We start from the raw sequence: 17,353 nt of genomic DNA on the forward strand, positions 1-17,353 counted from the left end.
CGTCCACGGCACACTGTTTTTCGAATGCCTTGATGAATTCGATTAATATTATAGTTTATAATTATACGTATGTATTACCTGGGGCTACACTCGCAACAGTTTGCTGTAATCATATGATGTTAATGCACTCCTAAATACTAGCACCTACAGAATACAGCTACATTAATCAATCTCTCTTCTTTTCTTTTTTTACTTTTTGCAGCGGTCATGTGGAATAACCAGTCTTGGTCTGAAGATGAGTACCGGTTTGATGTCGAAGAAGACTCGACGACAGTAAACTCGAACTCCGAAATGAATACACAAGAAGTAACTGAAGGTGGGGTATACTCATGCACTCAGATGTGCTTAAAGGGGCACTAACAGGTCAAAATAGTATTTTCTTTATAATCCGAAACGATTAAAAACAATGCCTTGACATTATCCTCAAATTTGGATACTTGGGAACTTAGTGTTTGCGAAGTAAAAAAAAAAAAACAATTGCCCAAACCCCAATTTGAAGTTCCCGCGCAATCCGAGCCAGTGCAGCGACGTCAAAGATTGAGTCGTCCTGCACCTCGAGTTTCTCTCACGCCTCAAAACCATCCCGACCCAAATTGTCGTATTAGCCCGCGTCCCGCCATCAAACGCTCTTCTCCGTGACCGCCGCCTGCTGCTTTAAGCAGCCGACGCTTTACTTTTGAGTTTGAAGTTATTTTAGGGCCATTTCAGCGATCTCAATTTCTTTGAAACGGTGTGAGGTCGAAGAGGACGCGCAGTGGACTTTTGTCAGCAACGTGAGGGGCCACGTTGCACCGGATTGGCGTGTAATGCCACCCCGGCGAAGTCACAACCGAAACTAGAGTAAACAGATACCAAAACTAGTTGTTTTGACCGTTTGACGATTTCCTTTTCAAAGTCTGAGAGGTCATAGGGCACCTAAAAAAGGGAACTTCGTCCGATTCGCTTCTCACCGATCATCCTCACTGCTATATCTGCCGTGCGCCGCCAGCGCCGCCATGTTTTCCGAGGGAGGATAAAAAGCCAGGAGTCGACGTTACTCCGGGATCCAATTTTCGGTATTGCAAAAACAAGGGCCGTATTGCGGTCGCGATTGCTTTAGAAAACATGTTTTGCGAATGTCGTTATTAAGAAAAAATCGTAAGGGTGCAGGCAAGCTGGTGAATATTGACCATGTTGAGATAACCTGAGACTGGGGTAGAGAAGAAGCCTCAAAGCGTAGAAGGGACAGAAAATAGACAGGACGACGTGTCGCTTACGAAGCTTCTAAATGTCATATTTTTTGGCGTAACAAATAAGAAGCTACGAGGAGCTGAAAAAAGAACGAGAAAAGGCGGCAAAAAAAACGCGCGCTTGTGGATTTTTTTTTTTTTTTTTGCGTTGTGGTATTTTTTTTTTTTTTTGCCTATGGCTACAAGTTTTATCGTTTCAAACAACAACAACAAAAAATACGACCTTTGGGGTGTCAGTGTCCGCTTAAGAATATTGCTGCGGTATATTAGCTTGCTATAAAAGCGCCTAACAGCTTAGGCTCCCGTATCCATTTGGATCAATGCTTCTGGGACATAAACGCTTCAAACATCTAATACGCTTATAATTTTATCTTCACTAGCTATTCCACTCTCCCTATACTGGCATTTTTAGTATCAATACGAGTCTGATTCCGCGATATTCTTGGTGCTAGCAAATACCTGTAGATATAGGGATACACTGCCTGAAGCAATATAATACTAACAGTATAGCTCACTAGTACAACTTTAATTTGAAAACTCAAAAGCGCGGCTGTAATGGCTAAACTCGCCTTCAACACGTTGCGAAGTCTGTTCCAGCATTGCAACTCACATCATCTCATCATTTAATTTCCAGGAATTTAAACCCGCGCACCTTGTTTTCAGCGACGTCCAAGAAGTATGCTCTCTAAAATAACTAAAAAAAATTATTTTTGATGATAATGTAAATAATGCAAAGGCGCAAGCGAGCTGGACAAGAATAACGATTATAATTCCTAAAAAAACACAATTCTCCAAACACAGCTACTGGTGCACGACTGCAAACATTCCCTTTGCCCTTGTATCGAACCAGGCACGTCTCCAATTCCAGTGCAGCGCTCTTCAAACCATGACCAGGTGAATATTTTAGCCGCGTACAAGTCCCTTAGCTGTGTTTGGAGATTTATGTATGCCCATTGTCCTACTTGCTTTCCTCCTCCAGGGAATTAATATCGTTAAGATTCCCTCATACCATAAACGTTAAACTATTTCAGCTGGAGAGAAAATACAGCTATACTAAGCTCAATTTCGCATTAAAAACGTCCTCGCACTTTTTAATTTTTTTATGAAATTCTACTGAAATCATAAAGATCACACGAGCAAGATTGTGCTTATTTAGAAATTTTTTCACAAATCCTAAATTCAGTTTGAATTACAAAGAATGTATTATGGTCATCTTAATCGTTCGGCCTCCATGTGATTTTATATTTCAGAGACAACAGAGTATTCTTACGAGTACGATGATGCGACGCCAGGGTACCCGGCAAAAAATGCAATTCCGGATATGCTCCAAGAAGCCCGAGTTCAGTTAATCCCAAATGAAGAATGCGATAAGCTGTATAACGACACGTCCCTTCATGGAAACATCGTTTGCGCTATGCACGACTTTGGATCTGTATGCATGGTGAGGACAAGCATTTATTAGTACCATATGCACAATTAAGTTACAATAAGGCAAGTATGAAAAAAAAAACGATATTCGTTCTGGAGGCATTTAAAAACATTCCGATTCAAAATCTCCGCAGTCAATCTCAATATATTACGTAACTGTTCGCGGGCGCTGAACGGCCCTAAAAAAATATCTGGCAGCCCAAGGAGTGCAGGCACTCGCGGTGCCTGCACTCCCGGTACTGGAAACACTCCGAATGCAACATTTTCTAGCGACAGCTATTAAAGGGGCCCCGCAAAGACTTCTTTATTGGTTTTTAATTTGCACCGAACCTGTGCGCACTGAACGTAGTAACTTAGTGAAACTTTTCTTTTCTCAAAATTCCTTTTATTTTAAACGTTATAGGCAAATTAAAATTACCAAAACAAGTAAAAAATAACTTCCCTTATGACGTCCTTGGTTGCTTGAGTGGTCGCGAACTAGTGGAGGGGTAGTGAGCTCATCGAGCGCTCACGCCTGCCACACTCCCTGTTGACGGCGCAAAAGGGCGCCACTAAAGCATGGTCTAGATAGGCTGCATGCAGCGGGCTGCCAGAGCGGCTCTCATTGCATTTGCTGCACGATTAAACACTAACCCGGCATGGTACTTCATTGGCCACAAAACGACAGCAAACACGGGGTAAATATCAGTTCGGAATGGGAGCCACTTTGCGCTACCATACCGCGAAACGGCCAAACCGCAAAACAAAGCTTCTCGCCGAAGGCCTTCGGAACGCTCGGAGCCGGTCGGATCCTCCTGTCCATACGACCGCAGCGCCGCCACGTACATCCGGGACCCTTCCCTGTCGGCGCCTGATCCCACTACTCCTTTCTAGTATGCGCCGCCTTTTCCACCGCCTGGTGGCGGGTATGTCGACGGGTCATTTCTTGTTTCTGTACTTTATAAACTGCATTCGTTTCTTTTCTGATCTAATATACTGAACAAAAACTAATTTTATAATTAATTGAAACGGTTCGCGCCACGTATACATTCTATTTCGACTTAAAAAAGCTTTTAGCAGTTCCGACCAGTAGTAAGCCCACGACTAAAGACGTCACATTTTGCGCCCTTTCAGTACCGCGATTCGCCCTCGTCGGTGGAGGAGGTTTCCGCGTTGTCCGGTTAAAATATGACGCACTGATATTTAGTTACTCTCTCCATGCCCGCTGGCTTGCCCGAACCCCAAGAGACGTGGAAACCGCAAAAAAGGTACATGCTCAAATATGATTGCAGGGGCCCTTTAAAGGGATTGTCCGGTCGAAACCGGAAGTACTTAAGTTGTTGCGCTCGTTACATCGAGGGAGCCTTCATACAGACAAACGTCATTTTTATTTTAGTATATGATCTCCCGTTATTAATTAAACCTTTCATGAGCCTATGTACGAAACTGCACCACGAATTTCGCCAGTGTCAATGGCTGACATCCGTGGGTGCTGCGTGACGTCACAAAACGCAAAGGTTTGTCGGATGGTGGGGATAACAAGCGTTGGTCGACGGGTGCCTTGTATTTTGTTTCGAATTATATAGTCTCCTAGGCAGTACCCTACTGAAATACGGTTCTTTTAATGCGGTTCCCAAGCACGTTCAGAAAAAGTCCCGCCTTTTAGCAGGATATTACTCGCAGACAGCCATAGGCTTCGAGCGAACGTATGCTGTTTCGCGCAAACACAACTGCGACGGACGCCGATCGAACTAGGGGCGCTTGCAAAGCAAAGGATGCAGATTTCGCCTCTGAAGTGGCACAGCTAGGTACACGGAGCGGCATCTAGAACATATTTCGGCGGATCCACTGGATCGGTGATGAGGCTGCGGGTCGTTCCCTCAGAGGCGATGTCCGCGGGCCGAGGGCAAACGCCGAACCGTTCAAATGTACGTCGTCACTTGGACGAGCTTGGTGAGTCGTAGTCACGCTCCATTTTCACACGCGGGTCAAACAGATATCGGGCTGCACGCGTGCTAGATACAAGTTCTGGTATCATTTCGAGATGGCCTAGCTGTTGGTTTCGGTTTCGCTGCATAATCAGGGTCTGTTCGATTCGGCCAGGAAGTTCTGGTAGCGGCAAAAGCACCTCAAAGGGAATCTTTGCATTTCGACGATAGGTTCGCGGCATCAGGATGATTTTACGTCGGGAGTCGCTGGCGGCAGCGCGCGGTCGGTATGCCGGTCACCTCGAAGAGGAAGGCCTGACGGTAGCGTCTTGGCCAAGACAGTTATCGACCGAAACTTTGGAGTCAAGTTGAAGCGAGAATCGACAAAAATGCCGATTCTCGGTGTTTTTCCCAGGCCCGTTAGTGGGCGTCCACAGATACCAGCGGACAAAGCATGCAGTATCATGCTCAGCTACAGGGACATGCGAGTGTCAACGCCCTAAATTCCAGACCTCTGAAATGTATCGGATCGTCAATATGCATCCAAGAGCAACTGAAGGCGGGGACTATCAGGAGGGCAATACCTTTCCTGTGTCTGTAAGTAAGAATATCAACACTGTGGATCTCCGCATAGCATGAAAAAGAAAAAATTTACGTGAGCCAATATTTCAACACTCACCACAGGGAGCCAAACCTAAGCGAGCAGGTGCCCAAAACGCTTTCAGAATATCATAATCAAGCAAATTCCTACCCTCGGTTATGATCTCGATTCCGCATCTACTGCGGGTACGTTATTATCATAAATGAGAGGAAACGCAACCTCCGTATCGGCGTTATTGTTAAACATTGCAGCCATTTGAGCACTGAGAGCTGCGAAAAATGGTACCGCGAGCAGAGGCGGACGAGGAGTATCGTCTGCTATCGCCGTCTGCTCTTGTCGTCTGCTTCTGCACGGACGTTGAACTGAGTCCGGAGCCGAACACCGGTGCCAGATTTTGAGGAACTGCGTCTGAACTCGTTCAGAACTGGGATGAATAGAAGGCGCCAGTGCAGCGGTCGTGCAACTCCCGGTTGAATCGAATGCACCAGTTCTTGCACTGCTGAACTGGTTCAGCCAGTTCAGGCGAATCGAACGGACCTAAATTGACTGGCCCGATTTGGGCGAGGAGTGGGTGGACGTAGTTCAATACCGTTGGCACAGCATCACACCTCACCTTACAAGCCTTCTGTCCGCTGAGAGCTCAGCTCATAGCTTTCTTCTGTGCGATGATTGCTGCATAAGCAGGATCTCGATCTTGGCGGGAACCCAGTCCCTACGCACGACGACGATCCACTTTGCTCGTCACTGCACGTATCGCGGAAAAGTGTGGAACGTCATGTCTGGGCTCGCATGTGCTGCCCGGTGGTTGTGGCACCCAACCACGAAAGAAGTCGAGCAAAACAACAAAAACGAAGCACGCTGAGGCGTTCACTCGCAGGCGTACGACGAGAAAAAAATGCTCACTTTGTGTTTTGTGACGTCAGAGCTTCAATGTCGCCAACGAAAGCCGCGTTTGCGCTAGAATGCGATTGTTGCAGTATAAATTCAATTACTCACGCAGAGGTGCATATAAAATTCAGATATTGCGCGTACGATGCGTCTCGAGGCAATAACAATGATATTCGATTGTTTTCTAGACTACAAAATTTTACCGGACAATCCCTTTAAGAACGCTGTCAATTGTGCTCGCTGACAGAATGAGACTAAGAGGGAGTGTCTTCAAACGCCCAACCGCCAGCAAACGCTTTGTGCCTTCCACCGTGCTTTGGCAGCGCACGCGCTTTCGAGTTCACGAGTCGCTAAAGCGTCGTCACTGGTCGGAAGCTCGTGCTGTAGGCGAGACAACTGAAGCTACTCCGTGCCGTCATTCCGCACCTGCATCCCTACAACCAAAACTTTAATGGATATATTTCTTTTTGAATCGGAAGTCACGTGATTTGTCGGTTTGTTTGTTTTTTCTTTTATTTATTTTGTCATGATAAATTGCCTCCGGGATTATTATCTAAGCATACACTCTCAAGAAAAAAGGGTGTAAAAGCGCGTATTCTTACACCCTTTGTCCCGGATAATACACCCCAAAACTTGAATTCGACGTCCAGCCATAGAGTTATTATAATGTACGCTAGAGGCTCAACTGGCGCTAGTGTGCTGTTGCAAATTGAAGCAGACAGCAAGCAGTCCGAAATTGACTTTTGGTAATGTATTTCTATGGGAAAAAGCAAGTGCATTTCCTCTCTGATCTCGATTATAAAAGCAAATATCACAAACAATTCGTACCTACTAGGCACATTAGAACATTTCCCAGACACGCAGATGAAATAATTAGTCAGTTACGGCGTTTTTATTTTAAAATCGTGGCATAAAAAACGGTGCCGAAACCGTTTCGTACATGTATTTATGTGCACTGTTGGACACTGTTAGCGCGAACACGGCGCCGGCGCTTTCCAGCATGGGGGTATATGTGCCAAACCGGAGGCACTCACTTGATCGAATGACGTTTTAGCGAACGCCCACGTTTCACCGAATGACACTTTAGCGAATAGTCGGACGCCGCGAAGCGTCGTTTTCGGGTGGGCCAAATGGGTTCACATTTTTTTAATGAGCCACCGCAGACTGTCGCCGCGAAGCGGCGAAAGCGCAGAGCGGCGCATGGGTTAACGCGCGCCCCGTTATTCGCTAAAACGTCGATTCGCTCAAATGTCGCTGTTCGCTAAAACGTCATTCGCTCATGTGATATGGACCCGTGCCAAACGAACGAAGGACATGTGGAAAACCAAGAGAGACGGCAAGAACTAAGCAGTAACACGGGGTAAGTAACTCCTTGTGCTTGCAGACGATCAAAATAAATTGAAAGTCACGTAATATAGTCAGCTTTGCAATAAATAAGTACTGCTTTATTCTTTCTGTTCATGAATGCATGCGAAGATGCTTGTTCTGTGTTCAAATCATCACCCGCACGCTCCAAACCTTTGCAAATAGGTGCGCAGAGAACAGGTGCGCGATAAAAACTGCCCAAAATAGGAAATAATAAGAAAATACACATTTCGTAGCCCACGTACTTTATTATTTACGTTTCGAACGTTTTTTTAACCACTGATAAAGATGCACGACGGGGTCATTTTCATATAGTGAGGGGACAGGCATATTAGCAATATATAAGCACCAACGGAATGCTGGCTAACTTTGAACACACTCTACATTCCTTTCGATTGTTATTTTGCTTGGAATCGTCGCTCGTTTCTACACACCTTCCTTGCAACAGAGGTTTGGGCCTGAAATATAGCGAAGTTTAACATCGTTCAGTGGTGAAGAAAAAATGCTGTAACTAAAGCAATTGCACTTTCACAATATTAATTAAGGTACATACTATCCGGTACAATCGAAATAACAAAAGTTATTAATGTTTTTTTCCGGCGACGAGACAAAATTTACGCCCGTCTCCTTATAGGAATACACAGGAAGACTGGAAAAGTAGACTGTATGCTGTCTGCTTCAATTTGCAACCGGAAGTCCCGTAGACACTAGCGCAGCTGAGCCTCTAGCGTTTATTGTAATAACTCTATGCGTACAGCGCCCTACAGTCGAATAGACTGCCCCAAATTTTACGAGGGGCTTGATAGCCCTGTGGTACAACTTATTAAAATAGCTAATGTACGCTTTACTGACAACAACAACAAAAAAAAATAATCGAGGCTTTTTTGGCCCTACTGCAAAAACTCGCTGTTTTCTTTATGTGGTCTTTGATACGTACCTTAGCTGTTTAAAAAGTTATATCCCACCCTGATCAAGCCCCTCGTAAAATTTCGGGCCGTCTGTTCAACTATAGGGCTCTGTAAATCGAATTGAAGTTTTGGGGTGTATCATATGGGACAAACGGTGTAACGATACACCAGTTCCCATACAAAAATATCCTATGGTCGGCTATAGAAAATTCTTTGTATGGTCGGCTTTAGCTATTTGGCCCAATTAGCTAAAGAATTTTCTATGGCTGTCTTTAGCATTTCTTATGGTCGCCTTTATGGGGCTCATTAACTTTGTCTATGGCCCTATCGCTGTCCAGCCATAGCGCTCTTTAGCTTTTCTAATGGTTGGCTAAAGACTCCTCTATGGCTTATTTTATGGCTCTCTTTAGCCAGCAAACTCTAAAAAAATTTACTTCAAGTTCCCCAAACTTGTGAACGTTACATGGTAGATATACATACATCTTAATAGGTGGGAACAGCGCAGGAAAAACCGACGAAGGACGAGTAGAAGAAGTGCACAAACACAGCGCTGACTAACAACTGAATGTTTATTTTCAAGCGAACCAGAAAGTAAACACTGGGTGTGGAGAGGAAAAAACACAGAAGCCAAAAAAAGGAGGGAACCCGATAAAACAAGACACTACCACGCCATATCACTTTCACACACGTCTGCCACAGTTCTTGATAAAAAACACTTCGTCAGCCCCCAAGTTAACCGACGGAGCACTGACGCATTCTTCCTCCCCCCTTGATAAAATATAAAAGGCCTCATCAATCTCCCGGGCAGTCTTGTTTTTGTTGCGCGCCAAGATCGTCAACTCATTGAACAGGGGAACGCAGCCGCACCTACTACAATGTACCGCAAGGTGGCCAGAGGGTGAGGAACGGAGAGCAAGGGAATGCTCCCTCGCCCTCACGTTCACACACCTCCCTGTCTGTCCAATGTAAACCCGACCACATGTGAAGGGAATCTGGTATACAACCCCTACTGCGCATGAGACAAACGGATCGCGGTGGTTAACATCACAGTGGTTATCCCTGTTCAACCCTCGGTTAACGGCGGAGCATAGTCGAGATAACTTCCGGGGCGCCGAAAACACCACAGGCACCTTATACTTGTTGGCCACGCGCTTGACTTGATGTGAGAGGGCGTGAATGTAGGGCACCACCACTGGTCTGGTTGTCGGTTTTTGCCTCGCCTTAGGACTGGTTCTACCTCCGAACACCTTAACAAGGGACTCAGCCACTCCCACAATCATCGCCACCGGGTATCCCGCAGAGGTCAGCCTAGACACCTGTGAAAGCAGGCTGTCCTCACACCTATGGTGGCATGACTTGAGCAAAGGGGCGCGCATACCCGACGTAGTGATCGCACGCTTCACAAGTTTTGAGTGCGCGGAGCCGTATGGCAAAAGCCTCTTCTTAGAGCGTGGCTCATAGGCCCAACAGGTGTGTGACGGCTGAAGAGTGAGCCTCAGGTCCAAAAACTGCAACCCCTCTCCCGTAGGTGTCTCGTACTTAAACGATAACCCGGGGGAGCATTCCTTAAAGGAAGCCAAGACTTCCACACACACACTATCCCGGTTGGGGCCCAGGCTATCTTTAAACACTACAAGGTAGTCGTCAACATACCGAAACACTCTCAAAACCCGACAATCCAACGACTCCGCTATGGCTCTATCACACCTCGCCAGATATAAATCACTAAGGATAGGCGCCACACTCGACCCAATACAAATCCCACTCTTTTGCAGGAAAATTTCGCCTTCAAACGTGATATAGGTGGAACTCAAGTAAAAAGTCAACAACTCCAAAAAGGATTCCACCGCCAAACCCGTCGAGTTCATAAAAGCCACCGACCCACTGGACTGAATGCACTCTTCCACCGCTTTCATCAATTCACCATGGGGTATTGAGTAGAACATATCCTCGACATCCAGAGACACTAAATCACACCCTCCCGGATTGTCTTCTCGGAGGTAATCCACAAGGGCCTCAGAATTGCAAATACGAAAAGGATCATCCAACGTGAGCACACACAGGTGGCGCTGAAGAAAAGAAGATACATGAAGCTGCCAGGAGTCTCTCTGGGTAACGATAGCTCTAAAAGGCCTGAGCTCCTTATGGGTCTTCACGGAGAAGAACACCTCGAGATTGAGGCTCTTGGCCCCCGACACAGACTTCCCGAGGCCCTCCAACCCAAGCTGACCGCAAAGCCTCACTGCCCTGGCCTTTACCCTCTTCAGCTCCACTCCCGACACACTTCTGAAATTCTTAAGCACCGCCTGTCTCGCTCTTTCCTGAAACATACCTTCAGGCACCACAACAAACCCCCCCTCTTTATTCGACAACAACAGCTTCAACTTAGACTCATTAAAAAAATTTACCACCGTTCCCATCTTGAGCCTGGGCAAAGGCCTTCGGCCTACCCCTTTGGTCAACCCTTCCACACATTCATGAACACACCGGTCCCTGTTTTCCTCTGACGACTTCGCAGACACCTGCCGAACCAGGGCCAGCATTTCCGAAGGCCCGACCGACGGTTCCGTGGCGAATTTGGGACCCTTTTCCAAAATGTCCGTCACTTCTGCCGGAGCCGACGCACCTCCCATGAAGACCACGTTGCCCTTGACTCCCGGCTGACCTTGACACTTCTTAGGGAACGAGGCGCGCAGCCGCTCCCACAGAAAATCTGTCACCTGCACAACCTCTCGCTTGCACGCTCGGAACTTCCTTTCTGCTGGGCCCGCATCCACAGAAGTCCGATAGCACCAGACTTTTAAACCTTCCTGTAGTAGTCTGACTTGTCTCCACGACTCCGAACGAAGGATCTTGCACACCCGTTTCGCATGTCCGGCGGACGGATTCACCATACCGAAAAGGGCGACGACTTCCGGGGGGGACGTACCTTTTCTGGCTGCGTACCCGTAGTGACGGGCTTTGCAGACTGCTGATGCGATGGCGTTAATGTAGAAAACGTCTTGATGGGTTACGATAGGAGCACACAAAAAAGGGCCCGATGTACAAGAAATGAGGTTCAACACGGCAGAGAGTTGGGCGAGTTGGTTAAGCATCTTAATAGGTGGGAACAGAGCAGGAAAAACCGACGAAGGACGAGTAGAAGAAGTGCACAAACACAGCGCTGACTAACAACTGAATGTTTATTTTCAAGCGAACCAGAAAGTAAACACTGGGTGTGGAGAGGAAAAAACACAGAAGCCAAAAAAAGGAGGGAACCCGATAAAACAAGACACTACCACGCCATATCACTTTCACACACGTCTGCCACAGTTCTTGATAAAAAACACTTCGTCAGCCCCCAAGTTAACCGACGGAGCACTGACGCATTCTTCCTCCCCCCTTGATAAAATATAAAAGGCCTCATCAATCTCCCGGGCAGTCTTGTTTTTGTTTCGCGCCAAGATCGTCAACTCATTGAACAGGGGAACGCAGCCGCACCTACTACAATGTACCGCAAGGTGGCCAGAGGGTGAGGAACGGAGAGCAAGGGAATGCTCCCTCGCCCTCACGTTCACACACCTCCCTGTCTGTCCAATGTAAACCCGACCATATGTGAAGGGAATCTGGTTTACAACCCCTACTGCGCATGAGACAAACGGATCGCGGTGGTTAACATCACAGTGGTTATCCCTGTTCAACTCTCGGTTAACGGCGGAGCATAGTCGAGATAACTTCCGGGGCGCCGAAAACACCACAGGCACCTTATACTTGTTGGCCACGCGCTTGACTTGATGTGAGAGGGCGTGAATGTAGGGCACCACCACTGGTCTGGTTGTCGGTTTTTGCCTCGCCTTAGGACTGGTTCTACCTCCGAACACCTTAACAAGGGACTCAGCCACTCCCACAATCATCGCCACCGGGTATCCCGCAGAGGTCAGCCTAGACACCTGTGAAAGCAGGCTGTCCTCACACCTATGGTGGCATGACTTGAGCAGAGGGGCGCGCATACCCGACGTAGTGATCGCACGCTTCACAAGCTTTGAGTGCGCGGAGTGTATGGCAAAAGCCTCTTCTTAGAGCGTGGCTCATAGGCCCAACAGGTGTGTGACGGCTGAAGAGTGAGCCTCAGGTCCAAAAACTGCAACCCCTCTCCCGTAGGTGTCTCGTACTTAAACGATAACCCGGGGGAGCATTCCTTAAAGGAAGCCAAGACTTCCCCACACACACTATCCCGGTTGGGGCCCAGGCTATCTTTAAACACTACAAGGTAGTCGTCAACATACCGAAAAACTCTCAAAGTGGAGCTTTGAGTGGGAGTGTGGGAGTGGAGCTGAAGAGGGTAAAGGCCAGGGCAGTGAGGCTTTGCGGTCAGCTTGTGTTGGAGGGCCTCGGGAAGTCTGTGTCGGGGGCCAAGGGCCTCAATTTCGAGGTGTTCTTCTCCGTGAAGACCCATAAGGAGCTCAGGCCTTTTAGAGCTATCGTTACCCAGAGAGACTCCTGGCAGCTTCATGTATCTTCTTTTCTTCAGCGCCACTTGTGTGTGCTCACGTTGGATGATCCTTTTCGTATTTGCAATTCTGAGGCCCTTGTGGATTACCTCCGAGAAGACAATCCGGGAGGGTGTGATTTAGTGTCTCTGGATGTCGAGGATATGTTCTACTCAATACCCCATGGTGAATTGATGAAAGCGGTGGAAGAGTGCATTCAGTCCAGTGGGTCGGTGGCTTTTATGAACTCGACGGGTTTGGCGGTGGAATCCTTTTTGGAGTTGTTGACTTTTTACTTGAGTTCCACCTATATCACGTTTGAAGGCGAAATTTTCCTGCAAAAGAGTGGGATTTGTATTGGGTCGAGTGTGGCGCCTATCCTTAGAGATTTATATCTGGCGAGGTGTGATAGAGCCATAGCGGAGTCGTTGGATTGTCGGGTTTTGAGAGTTTTTCGGTATGTTGACGACTACCTTGTAGTGTTTAAAGATAGTCTGGGCCCCAACCGGGATAGTGTGAGTGTGTGGAAGTCTTGGCTTCCTTTAAGGAATGCTCCCCTGGGTTATCGTTTAAGTACGAGACACCTACGGGAGAGGGGTTGCAGTCTTTGGACCTGAGGCTCACTCTTCAGCCGTCACACACCTGTTGGGCCTATGAGCGACGCTCTAAGAAGAGGCTTTTGCCATACGGCTCCGCGCACTCAAAGCTTGTGAAGCGTGCGATCACTACGTCGGGTATGCGCGCCCCTTTGCTCAAGTCATGCCACCATAGGTGTGAGGACAGCCTGCTTTCACAGGTGTCTAGGCTGACCTCTGCGGGATACCCGGTGGCGATGATTATGGGAGTGACTGAGTCCCTTGTTAAGGTGTTCGGAGGTAGAACCAGTCCTAAGGCGAGGCAAAAACCGACAACCAGACCAGTGGTGGTGCCCTACATTCACGCCCTCTCACATCAAGTCAAGCGCGTGGCCAACAAGTATAAGGTGCCTGTGGTGTTTTCGGCGCCCCGGAAGTTATCTCGACTATGCTCCGCCGTTAACCGAGGGTTGAACAGGGATAACCACTGTGATGTTAACCACCGCGATCCGTTTGTCTCATGCGCAGTAGGGGTTGTATACCAGATTCCCTTCACATGTGGTCGGGTTTACATTGGACAGACAGGGAGGTGTGTGAACGTGAGGGCGAGGGAGCATTCCCTTGCTCTCCGTTCCTCACCCTCTGGCCACCTTGCGGTACATTGTAGTAGGTGCGGCTGCGTTCCCCTGTTCAATGAGTTGACGATCTTGGCGCGCAACAAAAACAAGACTGCCCGGGAGATTGATGAGGCCTTTTATATTTTATCAAGGGGGGAGGAAGAATGCGTCAGTGCTCCGTCGGTTAACTTGGGGGCTGACGAAGTGTTTTTTATCAAGAACTGTGGCAGACGTGTGTGAAAGTGATATGGCGTGGTAGTGTCTTGTTTTATCGGGTTCCCTCCTTTTTTTGGCTTCTGTGTTTTTTCCTCTCCACACCCAGTGTTTACTTTCTGGTTCGCTTGAAAATAAACATTCAGTTGTTAGTCAGCGCTGTGTTTGTGCACTTCTTCTACTCGTCCTTCGTCGGTTTTTCCTGCGCTGTTCCCACCTATTAAGATGCTTAACCAACTCGCCCAACTCTCTGCCGTGTTGAATATACATACATATCTGAACACACAGAGTACACACAACACAAGCAGAACACTACCCCACAGAACAGCAACAACGCAGCAACACCGGACTGCCATTTATACATTTAGTACGAACGTATGCTATGTTCGCACTAGCTGTATATATAGCAGTCTAATTTTTGAATCCGACTTTCCCGGTGACCCATCATTTGTCTCAAAAACACGGAGAAGCGGAGCAAATATTACTCGTACTTAATACATTATTTGAATTGTCTCTTGGAATAGCCCCCATCTCTTAATTCGACACCCTGAAAAAAGCAAATGTAGATCATTAGGCTAATTAACTAAAATTTATTGATTATCTTTTTAATAAGTTTGATGAATCACGTTGACAATGCAGTGATGACATGCAGTACACTGGTGCTGAAGATTGCAATCAAGCTATTGCTTGGTTGCAGTGTTCGGCGCCATTGTAATTTATTTTCACTTTTGGGGGGTAATAAATAATTTTAATTGTGGCACAAATATTTTAATGGCTTCTTCAAACAAACGATATTACTAATTTTCACGACTCGTTGCAACAGCAGAGAACATATCTTGGGTCATGGTTTGTCACCTCCATTACAAAAATTTAGTATTGATTTAATTTTCTAACGTGGAGTGTTTTTACTAAAAAGTAAGCGCCGGTAGTGATTTTCTATAGGCGTGGAAAGAAAATGTATTGGTTCTTGGCCTTTAGACTCGGGGCCATAAATTTTTCTATAGACGAGTAAAGACCAATAATTGGTTTCCAGTATTTAAACTCGGGGCCAAAGAATTTTTTATAGGCGGGTAAAAAACATTTCTTGGTTCGCTGTCTTTAGAAATGGGGCCATATAATATTCTATAGGCGTCTAAAGCAATTTTATTGGTTCTCAGTCTTTAGACTCTGGGCCATCAAATTTTCTATAGAGGGTTAAAGACAATTTATTGGTTCCCAGTCTTTAGACTGGTGTCCATAGAATTATCTATAAGCGGGTAAAGGAAATGTATTGGTTCCTAGTCTTTAGACACAGGGCCATAGATTTTTCTATAGCTGGCTGTAGCTGTCTTTATGGATTTCTATGGCCGACCATAGAGGGCCATAGGGGGTGATAAACAGCCATATAAATTTCCATAGACAACCATAGACCATTTTTGTATGGGTTTAGACCCTTTTTTTCTTCAGAGTACCAACAAATCCTAAATGTTCAGCATTCTACCTATACTTCTTTCACTTCTGAGCTGACAGTGCAATGGGAGCTCCGCATTCGCCGGGTCAATCAACCGCCTCCCTCTCACCAACTGACTCCGCTCTCTGCGCGCTAGTATGGGCGGGAGCGCGATTGTGTGGAAACACATAGACATAGAACTGGTCCAGCAAGGACGTTGATTCCTCCGCAGTGTCAGTTTAGGAATGAACTCGGTATAGAAACAAGCTCCGAGAAATAGGAGCTCAGGTGTATTCACACTTTCTTTGTGTCCCCCAGTAGAATTCTTCAATGCAGTGCTTTCTGAGGTGATCACGTAAGTTTGACTGGCAATTTTAGAACTGATTGTCATAACTTCTAAAGCTTCCAGAGCAGCGGACAGAAAAGTATTAGTCAAACAGGACAGACAGCAATAAGCATTTAAGTCGGCCGTTTGGTGTTTGTATAGTTTCGCCTATACTGCTTTCAGTAACATTCGCAATTGTACACTAAACCCGTTCCAACACTCAAATATTTGTTAATGTGTAGTGGGCGTGTTTTTAACTACAACACAAATTAAAAGTGCGTGGCCGTGCAGACACGTTTCTTTCCAAGTACATTTTAATGAGAGTACGCTTATTACTAAATTCGAGCCACAGGTTTCTTTGAGACGAAAATGGAAGGCGCCAAAGTAGCGCGATGGTTTCCCCGCAATGCGCTATATCCTATTTAGACGTGAACCAATGTAAATTAGCATTCGCGAGGGTTCCCGCTATTTAAACCGTTTAACTTGTTCTCTTCACCTTTTGATTCTTAAACAGGGCGACAGTGGAGGCCCGCTGGTGTACAAAACAAAGGATGGCCGCTGGACCTTGATGGGACTAATAACCGCCACCGAGATGCCATGCAACGTCACCCATCTCCCCATGTACTTCCTTAGAATTAAGCCCTTCATGGAGAACTTCATCCTTCCGTGCGTTCAAGATCCTAGTAATTGCACATGCAAGCCAGCAAATGATACAGAATCCTTCACTTATAATTAGTGTGTTTTAGAAAAATCTAAAAACCGGTCTTGTCTGTATGTTATTAAAACAAATACTGAGATCATATGTGCCACCTTCGGGCGAAATCACTTGTGTTGCATATGCGTTTAGCGTTTTACAGAAATAAAAAGGTATCTACTTTTTTGCATCTAGTCCCCATGTGTCCGCGTTAAGACTACATATTAAACACACGCTCCCAATATACCAAATTCATTAGAATAGCAACAGCAGAAACATGCTTCTTCTGCATGAGGTTCAAAGCGTCAAAGCTAGCTAATGCCGGACGTGCCGCAACGCTGACAGTGATGGAGGTCGACCACGACGACGACGGAGTGACGTGGAGCGCTGCTTTCGCTGGTCTCCAATAAGTAGGGATGCCGCGAACTTTTTTCGATTCGAAGTTTCGATTATCAAATCAAGCGGATCGAAAGGTTCGAAAGATTTTGAATTTTCGAACTTTCCATGTGGAGAAATTCGACGGAATTCGAATTTTCGAACTTGTTAAACTAAGAAGTTCGACGTTTTTCGAAAATTTCGACCTTATTACGCTGCAAAATTCAATGCTTGCCGAACTTTCGACCTTGATAGACTAAAATATTCGATGATTTTCGAACTTTTGATTTTCTTGCACTAAAACTTCGAAGCTTTTCGAACTTTCGAAAT

At 46.4% G+C, this 17,353-nt stretch overlaps 1 protein-coding gene across 1 annotated transcript in view; it reads left to right on the top strand.

Annotated features, from left to right (window-relative positions):
* Positions 1-16,834, top strand: part of LOC115309198 (serine protease 33-like) — a 39,096-nt gene extending 22,262 nt beyond the window's left edge. The window contains exons 5-7 of the mRNA XM_040223537.2: positions 203-316; positions 2,480-2,670; positions 16,469-16,834. Of these exons, the coding sequence (XP_040079471.1) occupies positions 203-316; positions 2,480-2,670; positions 16,469-16,690 (527 nt within the window). The 3' untranslated portion in view covers positions 16,691-16,834. The remainder of the gene's footprint in view (positions 1-202; positions 317-2,479; positions 2,671-16,468) is intronic.
* The last annotated feature ends 519 nt before the right edge of the window (positions 16,835-17,353 follow it).

Source organism: Ixodes scapularis, unplaced genomic scaffold, assembly GCF_016920785.2.
Source record: "Ixodes scapularis isolate PalLabHiFi unplaced genomic scaffold, ASM1692078v2 PGA_scaffold1__304_contigs__length_218370807, whole genome shotgun sequence".
Classification (NCBI taxonomy): domain Eukaryota; kingdom Metazoa; phylum Arthropoda; class Arachnida; order Ixodida; family Ixodidae; genus Ixodes; species Ixodes scapularis.